A 13,834-nucleotide genomic window follows, 5' to 3' on the forward strand; every position below is an offset into this window, starting at 1 on the left:
ATTATTGTTAATTTGGGGAAATTTCTTTGGTTTCAAATATTAGCACAAAAAAAGTTGAACTGTGCTGGGGTATGCTAAGTTCACGGTCGTCTAGATTTCAAAGGAAGAACATGGGCAGGCCATGGTAGGGTGGCTAGGAGTTCAAAGGAAGAACTCCATTCTTAGACACTTGTAGCTATGTGGGGAAGAATTCAATGCCTCAGTACTTGCTTACCTAGACTCAGTCTGATCTGCAGAAAATGCTCTTCTTCCCCTCTTTTTCTTTCCCCTCTCTAACTTCCCTCTCCTCACCTTATTAGTTCAAAAAATGAAAAAAAAAAACAATCAAAACATGAAAATAAATACAATCAAAAGGTCATTGAAAATATAACAAGAACCCTCTCCCCCAATAATGAAACCTATATCTAGAAGTCAACTGGAGTAGCTACTAAAAGCCCATAGTGTGAAGTCCTGGAATAGGCACCTGGAACTCCCAGTGATACAAGGGCAAGACCAAATATGAGGTGATAGGCCTAAGGTCTGAGGACAGGAAGAAGGCCTCACTAGTCAAGGATGGGAGTAGGCCTCTTCCCCTCAACTAGCTTCTAGGAAAGATAGAAGTGGAGCCAACTGTTTTAAGCCTGGCTTTTTCCTGAGGGCCACCTAAGAATGCCCTACCTTTGCCCATCTTCTGTCACATACAATCCCTCCTTCTATACCTCCCACTACAAAGCTTGGGTGAGGCTCTGAAAATCGTGGTAGATGAATGCCCTCAAGTCAGGCAGTTCTCTGTGGGAGATGACTGGGCCCTAAGCCCTGGAGCACAATGGAGCTGCACAGATGGGTGGGGAGTTCTTGGTCTTTGGTGTGCGGGTACAGAGAGAATAAAGGCACTTTGGTGATTCTGTGGGCAGTGACTGCTTGCCCACATACACTGTGGGAAGGAGAATGTGGTTGTGTGATCACACCTTGCCGCAGCTCCCTGCAGAAGCTTGATGACCCCCTAGGGTCCCCTCACTGGTTGGGACCACTGCTAGGGAAGAAGCAGTGAGACAGAGCCAGGGTAGAGGGCTGGGATGAATCACTAACTTGTTGCTGTTTACTTGTTAACAAACCACTACTGAAGATCGAAAGCACTTCCTTCCCACTGTGGCCAGGCAGGGCTGCTGTGGCAGTCTGCTAAGAGAATTAGAAATTGCTGGGCCCCAGGAGTAGGCTCTCCCTGAGACATTTCAGCTGCTCTTCCCCAAGCTTGATCTTCTCTTCCAGCTCTCGCTGTTCAATGATAAGAGCAGATTTCATCTTGACAAAGTGCTGGTAATCTTGGAGCTGATCCTGAGGCAGGTAGCGGGAGACCATTCCAAACACCAACTTCTCCCGGCGGTCCACGTGCTCCTTCAGCTCCTTGGCATCTGCTAACTGGCCTGTCAGCTGCTGCTTCTTCTCTATCAGCACCAACTGGGGAAGCAGAGGACCAATTAAGTGCTCTCCTAATTATCAGGCATCTGCCTAGCAGTGCTCACCAGGGAGGCAGCCACCAAGCAGCTACCCGTTCTGCTAATTGATCACTCCTAGATTTCCCAATGTAAAGGCCACCGCCATAGAAATGCCGTTCTCTCCTGTAGCTGGAGGAGCACAGACGTCACAGCCACTGTGGAGAGGGGGATGTGCTAGAACCTCTTTCCTTCTCTAAGGCTGTCTTTAATCTGTGAACTGTCACTGGGTTTGGCGATCAGGGAAGGCTCTAACAGAGCAGCCTCATGAACCATCACTGTGGTAATGCTTTCTCTATGGCGTGTGCCTCCATTTGAGTGGATGTGCACATGTATATGCATCCCTTATTGTGGTGATTTCAAAGCCATTTATATAGAGAAAGGTGCTGCAGTTTGGTTCAGGAATGGACACAGTGTGTGCCAACCTGTGAAACTGACAGTCTCTCCATCTCAACTGCTTGATGAAAACTCCCTTTCCAATTCTAGAGAGAGTGAGGCAAAATTGCTGCTGCTGCTCCTGCCATTACCACCATCACTACCACTGGCAGCTAACACCAACTCGGTATTTACCCTGGATTGCCTCAGTATTTAACATGGATTATCTAACTTCATCTTCACAACAACCCGACATGGCAGGTAGTGTGTTCACCTCATTGTACAAATGAAGAGATTGAGAGAGAGTGAGGTTAAGTACACTGTCCACAGTTACACAGCTAGTAAGTGGTAGAGTTAGAATTGGGGGACACTTGAAAGCCAGTGCTCACACTGCTAACATTCTACTCTTCTGCCTCTCATAATAGCCAAACATGAAAGAGAGAGTCCTAAGGAGAAACACCTGGCATTTCTCTCCATCCACATCCCCAAGGACCCCAATTCTACCTTCTCTTGATTGGCCTCTGAATCAATGCTGTTGAGAGCATTCTCCACCCGGGCCAATCGTCCAGAAAGTGACAGCAACAGGTTGACCACTTTGTCCAGGTCCCCAATAAACAAGCGATATTTTTCAAACTCATTGGATTTGCAGACGGCTTTTAAGTTAGCCTCCACTTCCTCCCCAAGGGCAGAATTGGCATTCACATCCTCCAGCAGCCCTCGCTGTGCCTCTCGCAGGACAGAAAGTTTTCGACCAATGCTTTCAATAAGCTGTATCTAGGGGAGTTAAACAGGAGAAGACCAATGATAAGCATGGGTACCAACAGAAACTGATCAGAGCCTGTCACTCTTATATTGGGATCCACATAACTGATGGTAGGCTCTACCCCAGTCATTGGAAACCAAGAAAATCGGAGCAAATGGTGAGCAATTCTGGTGCTCTGGACAGGCATCTGCTGTCCCTGTCTGGTAGGCATCTCCATGTCATCATCAGATTTCTTGGCATTAGACAAGTGCTACCCAAGGGCTAAGCCTTATTTGCTCAATGCAATTGAACATTTGTTGAGACTGTTTGATAAATAGGAGTGAGGTGAGATGTTTGTGAGATCCTAGGTTGGAAAAGCATGTGTCGTCATTTTTGATCACTTCATTCATTCTCCTTCATTCCACTGAAGTATCTCTCTGTTTATAGCACTGGGCTAGGTCCTTGCCCCCACAGCTTGGCCTTTGTGATGGTGCTGGGAATGGAACAAGGGTCTTGTGTATACTAGGCAATTGCTCTACCACTGAGCTACATCCTCCGCCTAAGATCCTTCTTAGGTTGGTTGGTTATTTATTTATCATGTGCTAGGGACAAAATCCAGGGCCTTGAGAATGCTAGGCAAGTGCTCTTCCACTGAGCTACACTCCCAGCCTTTTAGCTTGGCTTTCCAGGCCTTTGGATAGGAGTGTACATTCTGGAGTCACCATGACTTGGTTTGACTTCTAGTTCTGCCACTTCCTAATTGGGACCTTGGATGAGTTGACGTTTATGAACTTCTCTTTATCTGTAGAAGTTGTGAGGATATTTTCAGCACCCATTTCACTGAGTGGTAATGATTCAGTGAGATAATACATGCAAAGGGATTAGCACAGAGTAAGTGCCCAATAAAATCTAGGCTGCTGTTATTAATATTATAATCATTCCATCTTGTCCCCCCCTATCATTCTAATTTCACTCCTCAAAATCTTTCAGGATTAGCTCCTCACTGTTCTCTATGTTCCCCATATTTACCCCTGTGTTCCTTTGATGCTTCTACAGTTCTACCCGCTCATTCTTCCCTTTGGGTATTATGATTCTTTTTTTTAGGGCCCAGCTTTTCTCCCACCTTCACTATGGAAAGCCGTTCTCTGGGAGCTCTGGAAGGATTCTTTCAATGATCTTCCTCTCTTTCTTATTTTTTATCCAGAATTCTCAAGTTTTCTAGAATTATAACCCTTCAGAAAAATTTGAAGTTGTTCCTGTGGTAAGTCATGTGTGTGAGTGTGATCCCAGTTCTGGGACCACAGGAAGGCAATATGGAATTTTAGAGTTAGAGACACTTGGATTCCAATTCTACCTCCTCCAACTTTCTGACCTTGAGCAAGATACCTAATCCCACTAAGACTTCTATTTCCACATCTACAAACTGAATAAGTACTCCCTGCACCTGGTTGTTGCGATAGCGGTTGAGATAACAGAGGTAAAATATTTACTATTGTGTCTGGAACATGAAGTGTTCAATGCATGCTAATTGATGCTGCTGTCACTTCCGCCACCACCACCACCATCAGCAGTAGTAGCATCACTACTACTATAAGATCCCCTAAACTAAAGGAGACTCACCTAGCTGCAAGCTTCTGACAGGCATGTAGGCAACTCAGGTCACCCGTAGCTGTTTTAGAGAGTATTGCAAGTGGTTAGGAGTATGCACTTGAGTGCCATACTACTTGTGTTGGAACCTCAGCTTTGCCACAAAGTAATGGTTTGAATCTAGAACGAGTTACTCAATCTTTCTGTGCTTCGATTTCCCCATCTAAAAAAAATAGACTAACCATAATACTCATCTCATAGAGTGGTTATGAGGATTAAATGATTTAACATGTTACCTGCTTGGAATAGTATCTTGCATGTAGGAAGCATGCTTCAGTGCTTCTTTTTAGTATTATTCCAGCTCTGGTATTCTGGGACCATTGGCTTCCAGTTTTCTAGAATGTGTTCCTCACTGGTCATTTATTTAGAGAGGTCCAAGGTGACCAAGACTAAGAGAGTTTCCTCTGGGTTCTAGAGCCTGTTGTTATATTTTAGAAGTGTTCAAAAGGCAGGAGATCATGATTTCGTCAGAAGTGTTATAAGTGTGCATTGGGGGGAAACTCTAAAACCCACCAGGAACTGGGGATTGGTGATGTGAATGAGGCAACATATGTAGATATCAAAAGATTCCCAGGTTATTGTACCATTGTCTGCACCTCCACACAAAACACAATGCCAGGGACACTTAGAAAATCACCTACCCACCCCTGCTGACAGGCTCTGATGTGTGGAAGAATGAAGTAGAAGAGCCTTTTGTTTCTCAGCACTAGGATTCTGCAGCCTGAACCTCAGCCCTAGGGAAAATGCAGTATGTACAGCTGTGGAGTTATACAGACCCAGCCATAGATGGCTGTTTGTCTCTGTGATATTGCAAATCCGTGACCTTCCTCACCTTTCTTCCTCAGAAACAAAAAAACTGTCCTAGCCCACCCACAGTCACTTCAAATCATTGTCTGTTGTTCTGTGCTTTGCCATTTCTGATCATCGCTATCTTCTCCTGGCTAGACTTTTATTAGGTTTGCCCCTTGACAGGCCAGGCCCTGAGTAAGCGTGGAGCAGCCCTGTCATGCTCAGGGAACATGGAATCAAAGGAGCAATCAAACTTCGATACCAGCATGCTTCCATTTTTTTCTCTGACATTTTGCTTCAGATGGGAAATTGGAAGGAGGACTTTTGCAAATGGCCCTGTACCTTCCTACAGGTCATGTCCTGAAAGGGAAATATGGGCAGAAGAGCAATTTACATTGAGTTCACATGTCCACAAAACGGTAAATTGGGCTTTTGAGGTTGCCATGGCAACCCTATTTGCTTATGAAATAAAATGGGTAAGTGCAGGGAGGGCAAAGTGATTCCAGGAACTTGATTTAAAAACTAGGCTAGTGGTATTTAGAGGAAGAAAAGGAGGTTTTGGAACAACAACAACATCATCTCCATTTATCTATTTTGTATTTCTAAGAGATAATTGACCATCATTGCAAATAAATACCAAAGTCTGCCAGCCTATAATTTCTCCTTATTTTCCTTAGTCAAGTCTGTTCTCTCTCCCAGAAAGTTACATAGAGAATAAAAATCAATGACACTGCCATTGGCTAGAACTCACTGGCAGAAGCCCTTATGTGCCCTGGGCGTTCAGTTATCTACAAGGCTGACTTAACTCAGAGGGGTAGCTTGGTAGAGCACAAATCCAGAGTCTTGACTTGAAGTCCTGTATCTATCATTTAGAATATAACCCTTGGGAAAATCAATCCCCTAGCTGGTTAAACGACAACAACAACAACAAAAAAAAGAGCAATTCCTATCTTATATGATGGTCTTAAGGATCGGGGAGACTGATTTGATTACTATGACTGTTACTATTTCTTCAATCAAAAAGAAGCTGGAGTTGGATCCATGAGAAACCCAGAGAAACTGTTTGATTTCCATACTGAAAATACAGGAATGAAAGAGTTTTAGAGGGCATAGAGAAGCTGGTTACCCTCCAGATACAAATGTTAACAATCCCTAGGGCATACTAAGAAACTTTACCTTTTTTTGAGCCAGTTCGTGATCCACTTCCTCCTCTCCCAGGCCAATTTCTGCCATCTCTGGCTGGTCTTTCAACTTGTTCAGCAGCTCTGCTTTGGCCACAGAAATATTGTAATAAGCTGAGTAAGAGGTAGGGATTCCTGAGGTGCCTGGAGGAGGTGAGAAGTGCTGAAACTCTTGTCTGTGGAAACAAAGAGAGACCATTTAAGCATCTCTGTTGAAAAAGACTGCTGATCTTTCTACTTCCTTAATTTACCCATCTGTAAAATGGGACCCTGCTTCAGCAAAGAGTTGTTAAAAAATGGAATAAAATGCACTGTTCACATGTAAATAGGCCATACAAGGGCTCTCTGGAAGCCAAGTAAAGGCATACTTTAAGAATATTCTTAGAAGGCTATTTCTATAACCATCATTTTAGCAATTAGGAGGACCTTAGAGATAATTTGGTTTGGTCATTAACACCCTACTAAAATCTAGAAAAAAATGGCAGGCCCCAGAAGCTCTGGGCTTCTGATCATGATTCCTATTGGTTCATGGCCCCAGTGGAAGGGAGAGATGGTGGAGAAGTACCTGAGACCTTAGCTATGGGTCGTCCAAGTCTGTTGGCCTCTGTACTACCTATTCATGGATTCCCACCCACTCTGGGGCTCTGTCTAATCGACTTTCTTACAAAGGGCTTTCCTGGATACTCTCATCATTTCTCCTTTCCTGATGCCACTCCTGTTTGAAATAGCCCCTCCATTGCAACTCTCCCACAGCAAGGACCTATGACCTTGGCAGTGGTCACTATCTTCAAGGCTGGGGTTAACACCCCTGCAAGTGACTTATCATGGCCAACCATATCTCTCATGAGCTCTTCTGAGACTGCCTGCTATAGAGCAGACCTTTGGCCTAAAAAGAAACAGTATCTCTCCACTTCTACCATATCCTCAATGGCCCCAGCCTCCTGCATGGCTGTAGAGTGCAATGGGGAGAAAATGGAACTAGTAACACCCAGGAACTTAAGTAGAGGAGCAGACCCTGTTGTTTTAGGTTCACCAAAGCCTGCAGGGCTGGGGTGCTGCTTCTCAGAGCCCCAGGCCATGAAAGCAAATTTCTCCTCAGGAAAGAAGTAGCGCTGGTTCCATGCTGGATTAGGTTTCGACTCTTCTGCCATCGAGACTTCTGGTCTGGTGGGAAGAACAAAAGAGAAATGCTACAATGTCGGGTTTCACTGATGGTGCAGTAAATAATTCTGCCTAGGGTTTCTACAAGGGGGAGGCCCACCCTCATCATATATATTCTCTTTGCCTACCAGCCACTCTCTCCCACCACCTGTCTATGTCACTACCCCTTTGCTAACCTCTAGCTGTTTGAAAGGGAAAAATAGGAGAAACTCATTAGTCATTTTTGCAGCTATTTGCAGCTCTTAGATAAAGGTCAAAAATAATGGCTAAAAGGCTCCACAGCTATTTACTGATTCATGCTATGCTGTCTCCTAATTTATTGCACAAAAGAAACTTTGGCATGCCAATATTCCTCATCCTAGGGAAATTCATTTTACATGTAGGGATTCAAGCTTATAACACTGATATAAGAACAATGCTAGCTAATAGTCACACAGTGATTACCATGCTCCAGAAATGGTCCTAAGATAGATACCACACATATGTACACATGTGTGTATGCGTACACACATGCACACACACATTTGCACATATAGATATATAACTGAATGCTCATCATAACCATTTCATAGATGAGAAACATGAGGCACCAAGAGGTAAAGTAAATTTTCTCAAGGTCACCAGCCAGTAAACAGCAGAACTGGGTTTGCCCAGGCAACTTGAATCTAAAATCTGTGCTTTTAGCCATTATACTATACAGGCAAAGGGACAACTTGACATCTTATAAAACCGTATATGTAAGGAATTTTCTAATTGGAGTTTATCTTTGTTAACAAAGAAAAGAGAACATTCTGGGAGGAATAATGAAAATATGAACTTAGGGAAGTCCTATCTGTGAAAAAAATATTAGGGCATGTGTGAAAGTTCTGAGTCAGAAATTATAAAAGAAAAGAAAGGATGCGCTAATTGGGGACACAGTCCCTCAGCAGACACAGCCCTGCATCATATTAGAGTAGATCGTGTTTCACACTGTGCTCGAGGGTAGCGCTCCTCAGCACCTCCATGAATAGGGAAGGAGTTACAGGAGATGTGTGAGAACATATTCAGAATTCAAAAGTGAACATCAAAGCAAAAATCAGAGTCCTTCCACAGAGCCCTGGAAGGAAGTGCAGAGAGTCCCTAAAGCAAGATATACCTACCCTTGACTCAGAGCCTTTAGACGTTACCAACATTTGATAATTCTGCTAATTTGCTTCTGTGTGTGTCGCTGATATTTTTAGTTGAATGGTACATGGGTTACAGAGACATAGTGGCTTAGCTTGGCTGAAATGTCCATGTGTTTGTTTGCATTTCAGAATAAAATAGTCTACATCGACTTGCCTTTAATACTATGCTTCCTTACAAAATTGTAAAGCTTCTTCCTTCTGGTTAGCACTCTCTGCCATCCTAGAGTCTGGAACAGAATCTCCTTCAAGATCCTGGGATGAAGAACCCAGGGAGTCTGGTTACCTGTGATCTTGTCATGAAGTTCTATCATTTCTCTGGGCCTCACTTTTCTTGTCTAATAAATGGAGGAGACTCACTGTCACTATTCCCTAGGATCATTCTGGAGATCAAATCAATCAATATGGTGAGGTTACATCTTGATAAAGTCATGGTACACTGAAAATATCATAAGTTGAAAGTGTCTTGAATACACCTAATCTACGGAACATCAGAGCCTATCCATGCAGTACAGCATAGTCTTGTTTGTTCCCCATGTAATCACGTGGCTGACTGGGAACTGCAGACACTGCTGCTGCCCAGCATTGGAACAGTATTATACTGCATCTTGCTAGCCCGGGAAAAGAAAATCAAAATGCAAAATAGGAAATACATTTTCTGTTGAATGCATATTTTTATTTGTACCATCATAAAGCCAAATTATCCTAAGTCAAATCATTCTAAGTCAGGGACTATCTGTCCATGAAAGTGCTTAGGATACTGCTGGGCACATAGTAAACAGGCAAAAAATGTTAGCTATGTTGGGAATGACGCTCTTCCTTAAATTTTCATTACTCACAGAATCTTCAAGTATTTATTTTTTGCAGCCAAAGCTAGGACTATAAGCAAATATATGTATGTATGTGTGTGTGTGTGTGTGTGTGTGTGTGTGTATGTATATATATTTTCCCCTTGTATCCCACAGTCAGTAAAGAAAAGTCTCCAGCCAGGCACAGTGGCACACACCTTACATGCCTGCAATCCCAGCAGCTCGGGAGGCTGAGGCACGATGATCATGAGTTCAAAGCCAGCCTCAGCAATAGCAAGGCCCTAAGCAACTCAGTGAGACCCTGTCTCTAAATAAAATACAAATGGGGCTGGGGATGGGGCTCAGTGGTCGAGTGCCCCTGAGTTCAATCCCTAGAACACCCCACCCCCAGAATCTCTGGACCAGTTTATAAGATCTGTAGTTACATCTCTGGGTCCAAAGTGCCAAGGTGAATGAAGGTACATAAAAGAGGATGATGGAGGTCCCACAAGTACTGCTCTACAGGAGGGAAGAGGGTCTCCTGAAGACCTAGATGACTGGAATAATAAGTCCTACCTAGAGAGGTTGTTGAAGAAGATAAAATACTCACAGGTTTTAGAATCACATAGATCTAACTTTGAATCTTTGCTGTATAACACCAAATTAGTTAGTCCCTCATTTGCTAAGCTTTTGTTTTCCTATTTGTCAAATTGGGATAATAATGGCCAATAGAGCTATAGGGTGGATTAAATGAAATAATGGACAGAAAATGCCTAGCAGTGTCTAGCACATAGCAAATGCTTAACAAATGTTCAATCATTCATTTAGTCATTCATTTACTCATTTCTTCTGAAATGCTTAACCAGCACCTATTATGTGCTGAGCTACTTTCCCTTCTCCCAGCTCTGATGAGTAACCATTACAGTAACTTTCTGCGAAGTGTTTTCTAGCTGCAATAAGTATGCTGCCCAACTAGACAGACATTTTGAGAAGCAGCCACACTGGGACCTGATAAGGGATTCTCAGTGCCTGGGAGCCAGGCCCTGTACATGCTCTGTGTGTGGCACCTTGGACTGGAAAATTGCTCCAACACCTCCAGATAGGCAAGTGTTATGCTTTACATATGAGGTGTCCCCCAATGGCTTATGTGTGAGTCAATGAAAGAAGGCTTAGAGGTGAAATGATTGGATTATGAGAACCTTAACCCAATCAGTGAATTCATCCCTTGATAGGGATTAACTGAGGGTAACTGAAAGCAGGGAGGGTGTGGCTGGAGGGTGTGTGTCATGGAGGGCGTGCCTTTGGAGTGTGTATTGGTGAGCTGAGCTTATTTTCTTTCTGCTTCTTGGTGCGCATGTCCAGACCTGCTTTACTTTACCATACCCTCCCGCCATAATGTTCTACCTCACTTTGGGCCCTGAGGAATGGAGTCAGTTACCTATGGGCTAAGACCTCTGAAACCATGAACCCCAAAATAAACTTTTCCTCCTTAAAATTGTTCTTGTCAGGGGCTGCAGTTGTAGCTCAGTAGTAGAGTGCTTGCCTGGCATGTGTGAGGCACTGGGTTCAATTCTCAGCACCTCATAAAAATAAATAAAATAAAGGTCCACTGATAACTAAAACTTATTTAACAACAAAAAAAAAATTGTTCTTGTCAGGTCCTTTGGTCACAGCAGTGAAAAAGCTGACTAAAACACCAAGTAACAAGATTTTTCTGTCAATCAAAGACACAATAACAAGGTACTTCCAATAACAACATGTCCCTAGCAAGTTCCTGCTATAAAGGATTTAAGGAAAGCACTCATAAGATATCTACCTCCTGGCACCCACCTCTTGCAAGAGTGCGCATGTCTCCCCTCAGGAGGGCAGGAAGACATGAGAGCCAAAGCACTGAGCAATGGTGGTCCTGGGGTTTTGCTTTGCTGCTAAAAGGACAACCAGGCACTGTGGGGGATGCAAACGAGCAATGTCACAGTGGAGTGAGCAGACACTGGAAGTCCTGCTCTCAGACCACATTCCTACTTGGACCTCCCTGCCCAGTCTACCTAATTACCACCTGTTGCCCACCAGAGCAAATATGGGGAGGCAGGGAAACAGAGAGGGGAGAAAGTAGGACAAAGAATGCACTTAGCTGTCATAAGGACAATGTACTTAGCTGACATAAGGGGCTGGGGACAAGTGCCCAGGCCCAGGAATACCTTTGATGATAGGGTTGGGGGAAGAATTTATAGGTGCAGGCTATTTATCCGAAAGTAGAGGCAGGTCAGGTTGCCAGAAGCTGGCCTCTTGTTCTGGAGAGCAAGTGAAAAAAAAAAAAAAAAGACAGAAAAAAAAAAAAAAAAAAACCAAAAAAACCCTGAACCAGATGTCTGAGAAAGGCCTAGTAAAGGCAAGAAGGGTTTCATGGCTTCAGGATCAGGGGCCAGATACTGATGTATATTTTAAAGAAAAACTAAGAAATAAAGCAGTATTTTAATAATGATGTTAGGGATAAGAATAGCAACAACTCTCTTTTACTGAGCATCTACTAAGTGCTAAGCATGTATCTGTGTCCTTCACATAAATTATCTTAACATTCACAACAACCACAAGGAGCAGGCATCATCACACCCATTTTCTAGGTAATAAAACTGAGGCTAGTAATAGTTTCCTTTACCTGCCCAGTTGGAAAATGGCAGAGATGGAATTCAAACTAATGCTGCCTACTTCTTCAGGGACCCAATACCTTTCACAAACACTTACTTGGGGGAATCAGTGGCCTCCTGCTCTGATGTCCTCCAAAGTCCACCAACACCATAATAGCAAGGGGGCTGAGCCTGCTCAGGTTGAGAACCCGGGTGGCCTCTTATTGGAGGCAGGAAATTACTGGAATGGAGAGCAAAGGCCTCTTGATCTGGGAGGCTTTGTGAACCCTGCCTTGAAGCCTCCCGGTGACCAAGGGGTTGTGGTTGTTCTAGGACCTCCTCAGGATTGGGAGCACATGAACCAGTGGTTTCTGAGCTGAAATACTGGGGTGGCAGCTCTTCTTCCTCTTCTTCTCCCTCTTCCTCTTCTTCTTCCTCTTCCTCCTCCTCTTCCTCCTCCTCCTGCTGCTGTTGCTGCTGCTGTTGTTGTTGCTTCTGCTGCTGCTGCTGCAGCTGCTGCTGCTTCTGCTGCTGGGCTGCCCGGAAGAGCCTGTACTTCTCCCAGTTTGGAGGAGGAGGGCGAGGAGGAGGAAAGGCCTTCTTCCTGCCTCCCAGAGGATCTGGCTGAGTCTCATCCCCTTTGCTAAAGAGCTCCCTGCGAGGCTGTCCCCAGGCCCGGGTACTCTGGGGCTCCAAGCTGATGTGACTCTCTGAGAAGGCCCGGCTGCGCAGTGGGCGGGGCATGGCGGCCAGGGAGCTCCCCTCCTCATAAACGGAAGTTTCCTCCGTTTTTTTCAAGGCCTGTTTGAAGTCTCCAAGGAGATCAAGAGAAGAAACTGCTCGATGACTTGATAAATCCAGTGATGGGTTCTCGAGGCAAGGATGGAAGGGGGTTGCCCATGGGAAGCTAGTCTTGGCATGAGCCATTTCCCTGCAAAACAGCAGATGAAGGTTAAGTAACATAAGCATGTGGTTTACAGGTCCACAGTTTGGATGCCATTACTCCTGTAAATTTTAAAAAAAAATATTCTTTTAGTTGTCAATGGACCTTTATTTTATTTATTTATATTTGGGGCTGAGGATCCATCCCAGTGCCTCACACATGCAAGGCAAGTGCTCTACCACTGAGCCACAACCCCAGCCCCTATTTACATTAAATTTTAAATGGCCACAAAACACTGCGATATATGTAAGAACTATAATAATCATACTACTAATAACAACTTCTAACATTTATTGTGCATATACTAAGTATCAGGTAATATTTTAAGTGTGTTCCTTATCTTAATTTAATTAACCCTCATGATCAGCCTAGGTGGTAGCTATTATTATCATGATTTTACAGATGGGGAAACTGAGACATGGACAGGTCAAGTCACTTTCCTGGGGCCATAAAGTTAACAAGTGGCAGAGCTAGAATCTGAACTTAAACTGTCTAGCTCCAAAGTCGAGATACACACATACTACCTCAGTTTGTTTATACCACTTAGATTGGATAGGCTGTAGTTCTGGGATTTACAAGTCTATTTAACCTGTCTTATCTGTTGTTTTTGTTGATTTTACATTATGAAGATTTCAAATATTTAGAAATGTACAGAGATTGCTATAATAAATAGCCACATTTCCAAGTACCACCCAGAATTAGCACATTTGATATTTTTATGCATGCTTTGTGCATTTTTCTCCACAAATAGAAATAATATGCTTTGTGTCCAGTCCCCTGCCCCTCCAGATGCAACCTATATCATGAATGGGATGTGCATACTTTCCATGTTCTTATATTTGTAACAAAAAACACAAGCAGGTCATTCATACATTTCTGTTCATTCATACGTTTGTGGCTCAGTGGTTAATCATCTCTGAGCTCAACGAGTTTTATAATATATCCTACT

The 13,834-nt window shown here is 43.7% G+C and overlaps 1 protein-coding gene across 2 annotated transcripts in view; it reads right to left on the reverse strand.

Annotated features, from left to right (window-relative positions):
- Window positions 1-640: 640 nt before the first annotated feature.
- Window positions 641-13,834, reverse strand: part of Shroom4 (shroom family member 4) — a 47,821-nt gene continuing 34,627 nt past the window's right edge. For both annotated transcript variants that reach the window (XM_026406743.2, XM_026406744.2), the window contains 5 exons: window positions 12,061-12,873; window positions 7,221-7,370; window positions 6,202-6,382; window positions 2,352-2,621; window positions 641-1,437 (listed from right to left, as the gene is read on the reverse strand). In XM_026406743.2, the coding sequence (XP_026262528.2) occupies window positions 1,168-1,437; window positions 2,352-2,621; window positions 6,202-6,382; window positions 7,221-7,370; window positions 12,061-12,873 (1,684 nt within the window). In that variant the 3' untranslated portion in view covers window positions 641-1,167. The remainder of the gene's footprint in view (window positions 1,438-2,351; window positions 2,622-6,201; window positions 6,383-7,220; window positions 7,371-12,060; window positions 12,874-13,834) is intronic.

The sequence above is a fragment of the Urocitellus parryii genome, chromosome X, assembly GCF_045843805.1.
Source record: "Urocitellus parryii isolate mUroPar1 chromosome X, mUroPar1.hap1, whole genome shotgun sequence".
NCBI lineage: Eukaryota > Metazoa > Chordata > Mammalia > Rodentia > Sciuridae > Urocitellus > Urocitellus parryii.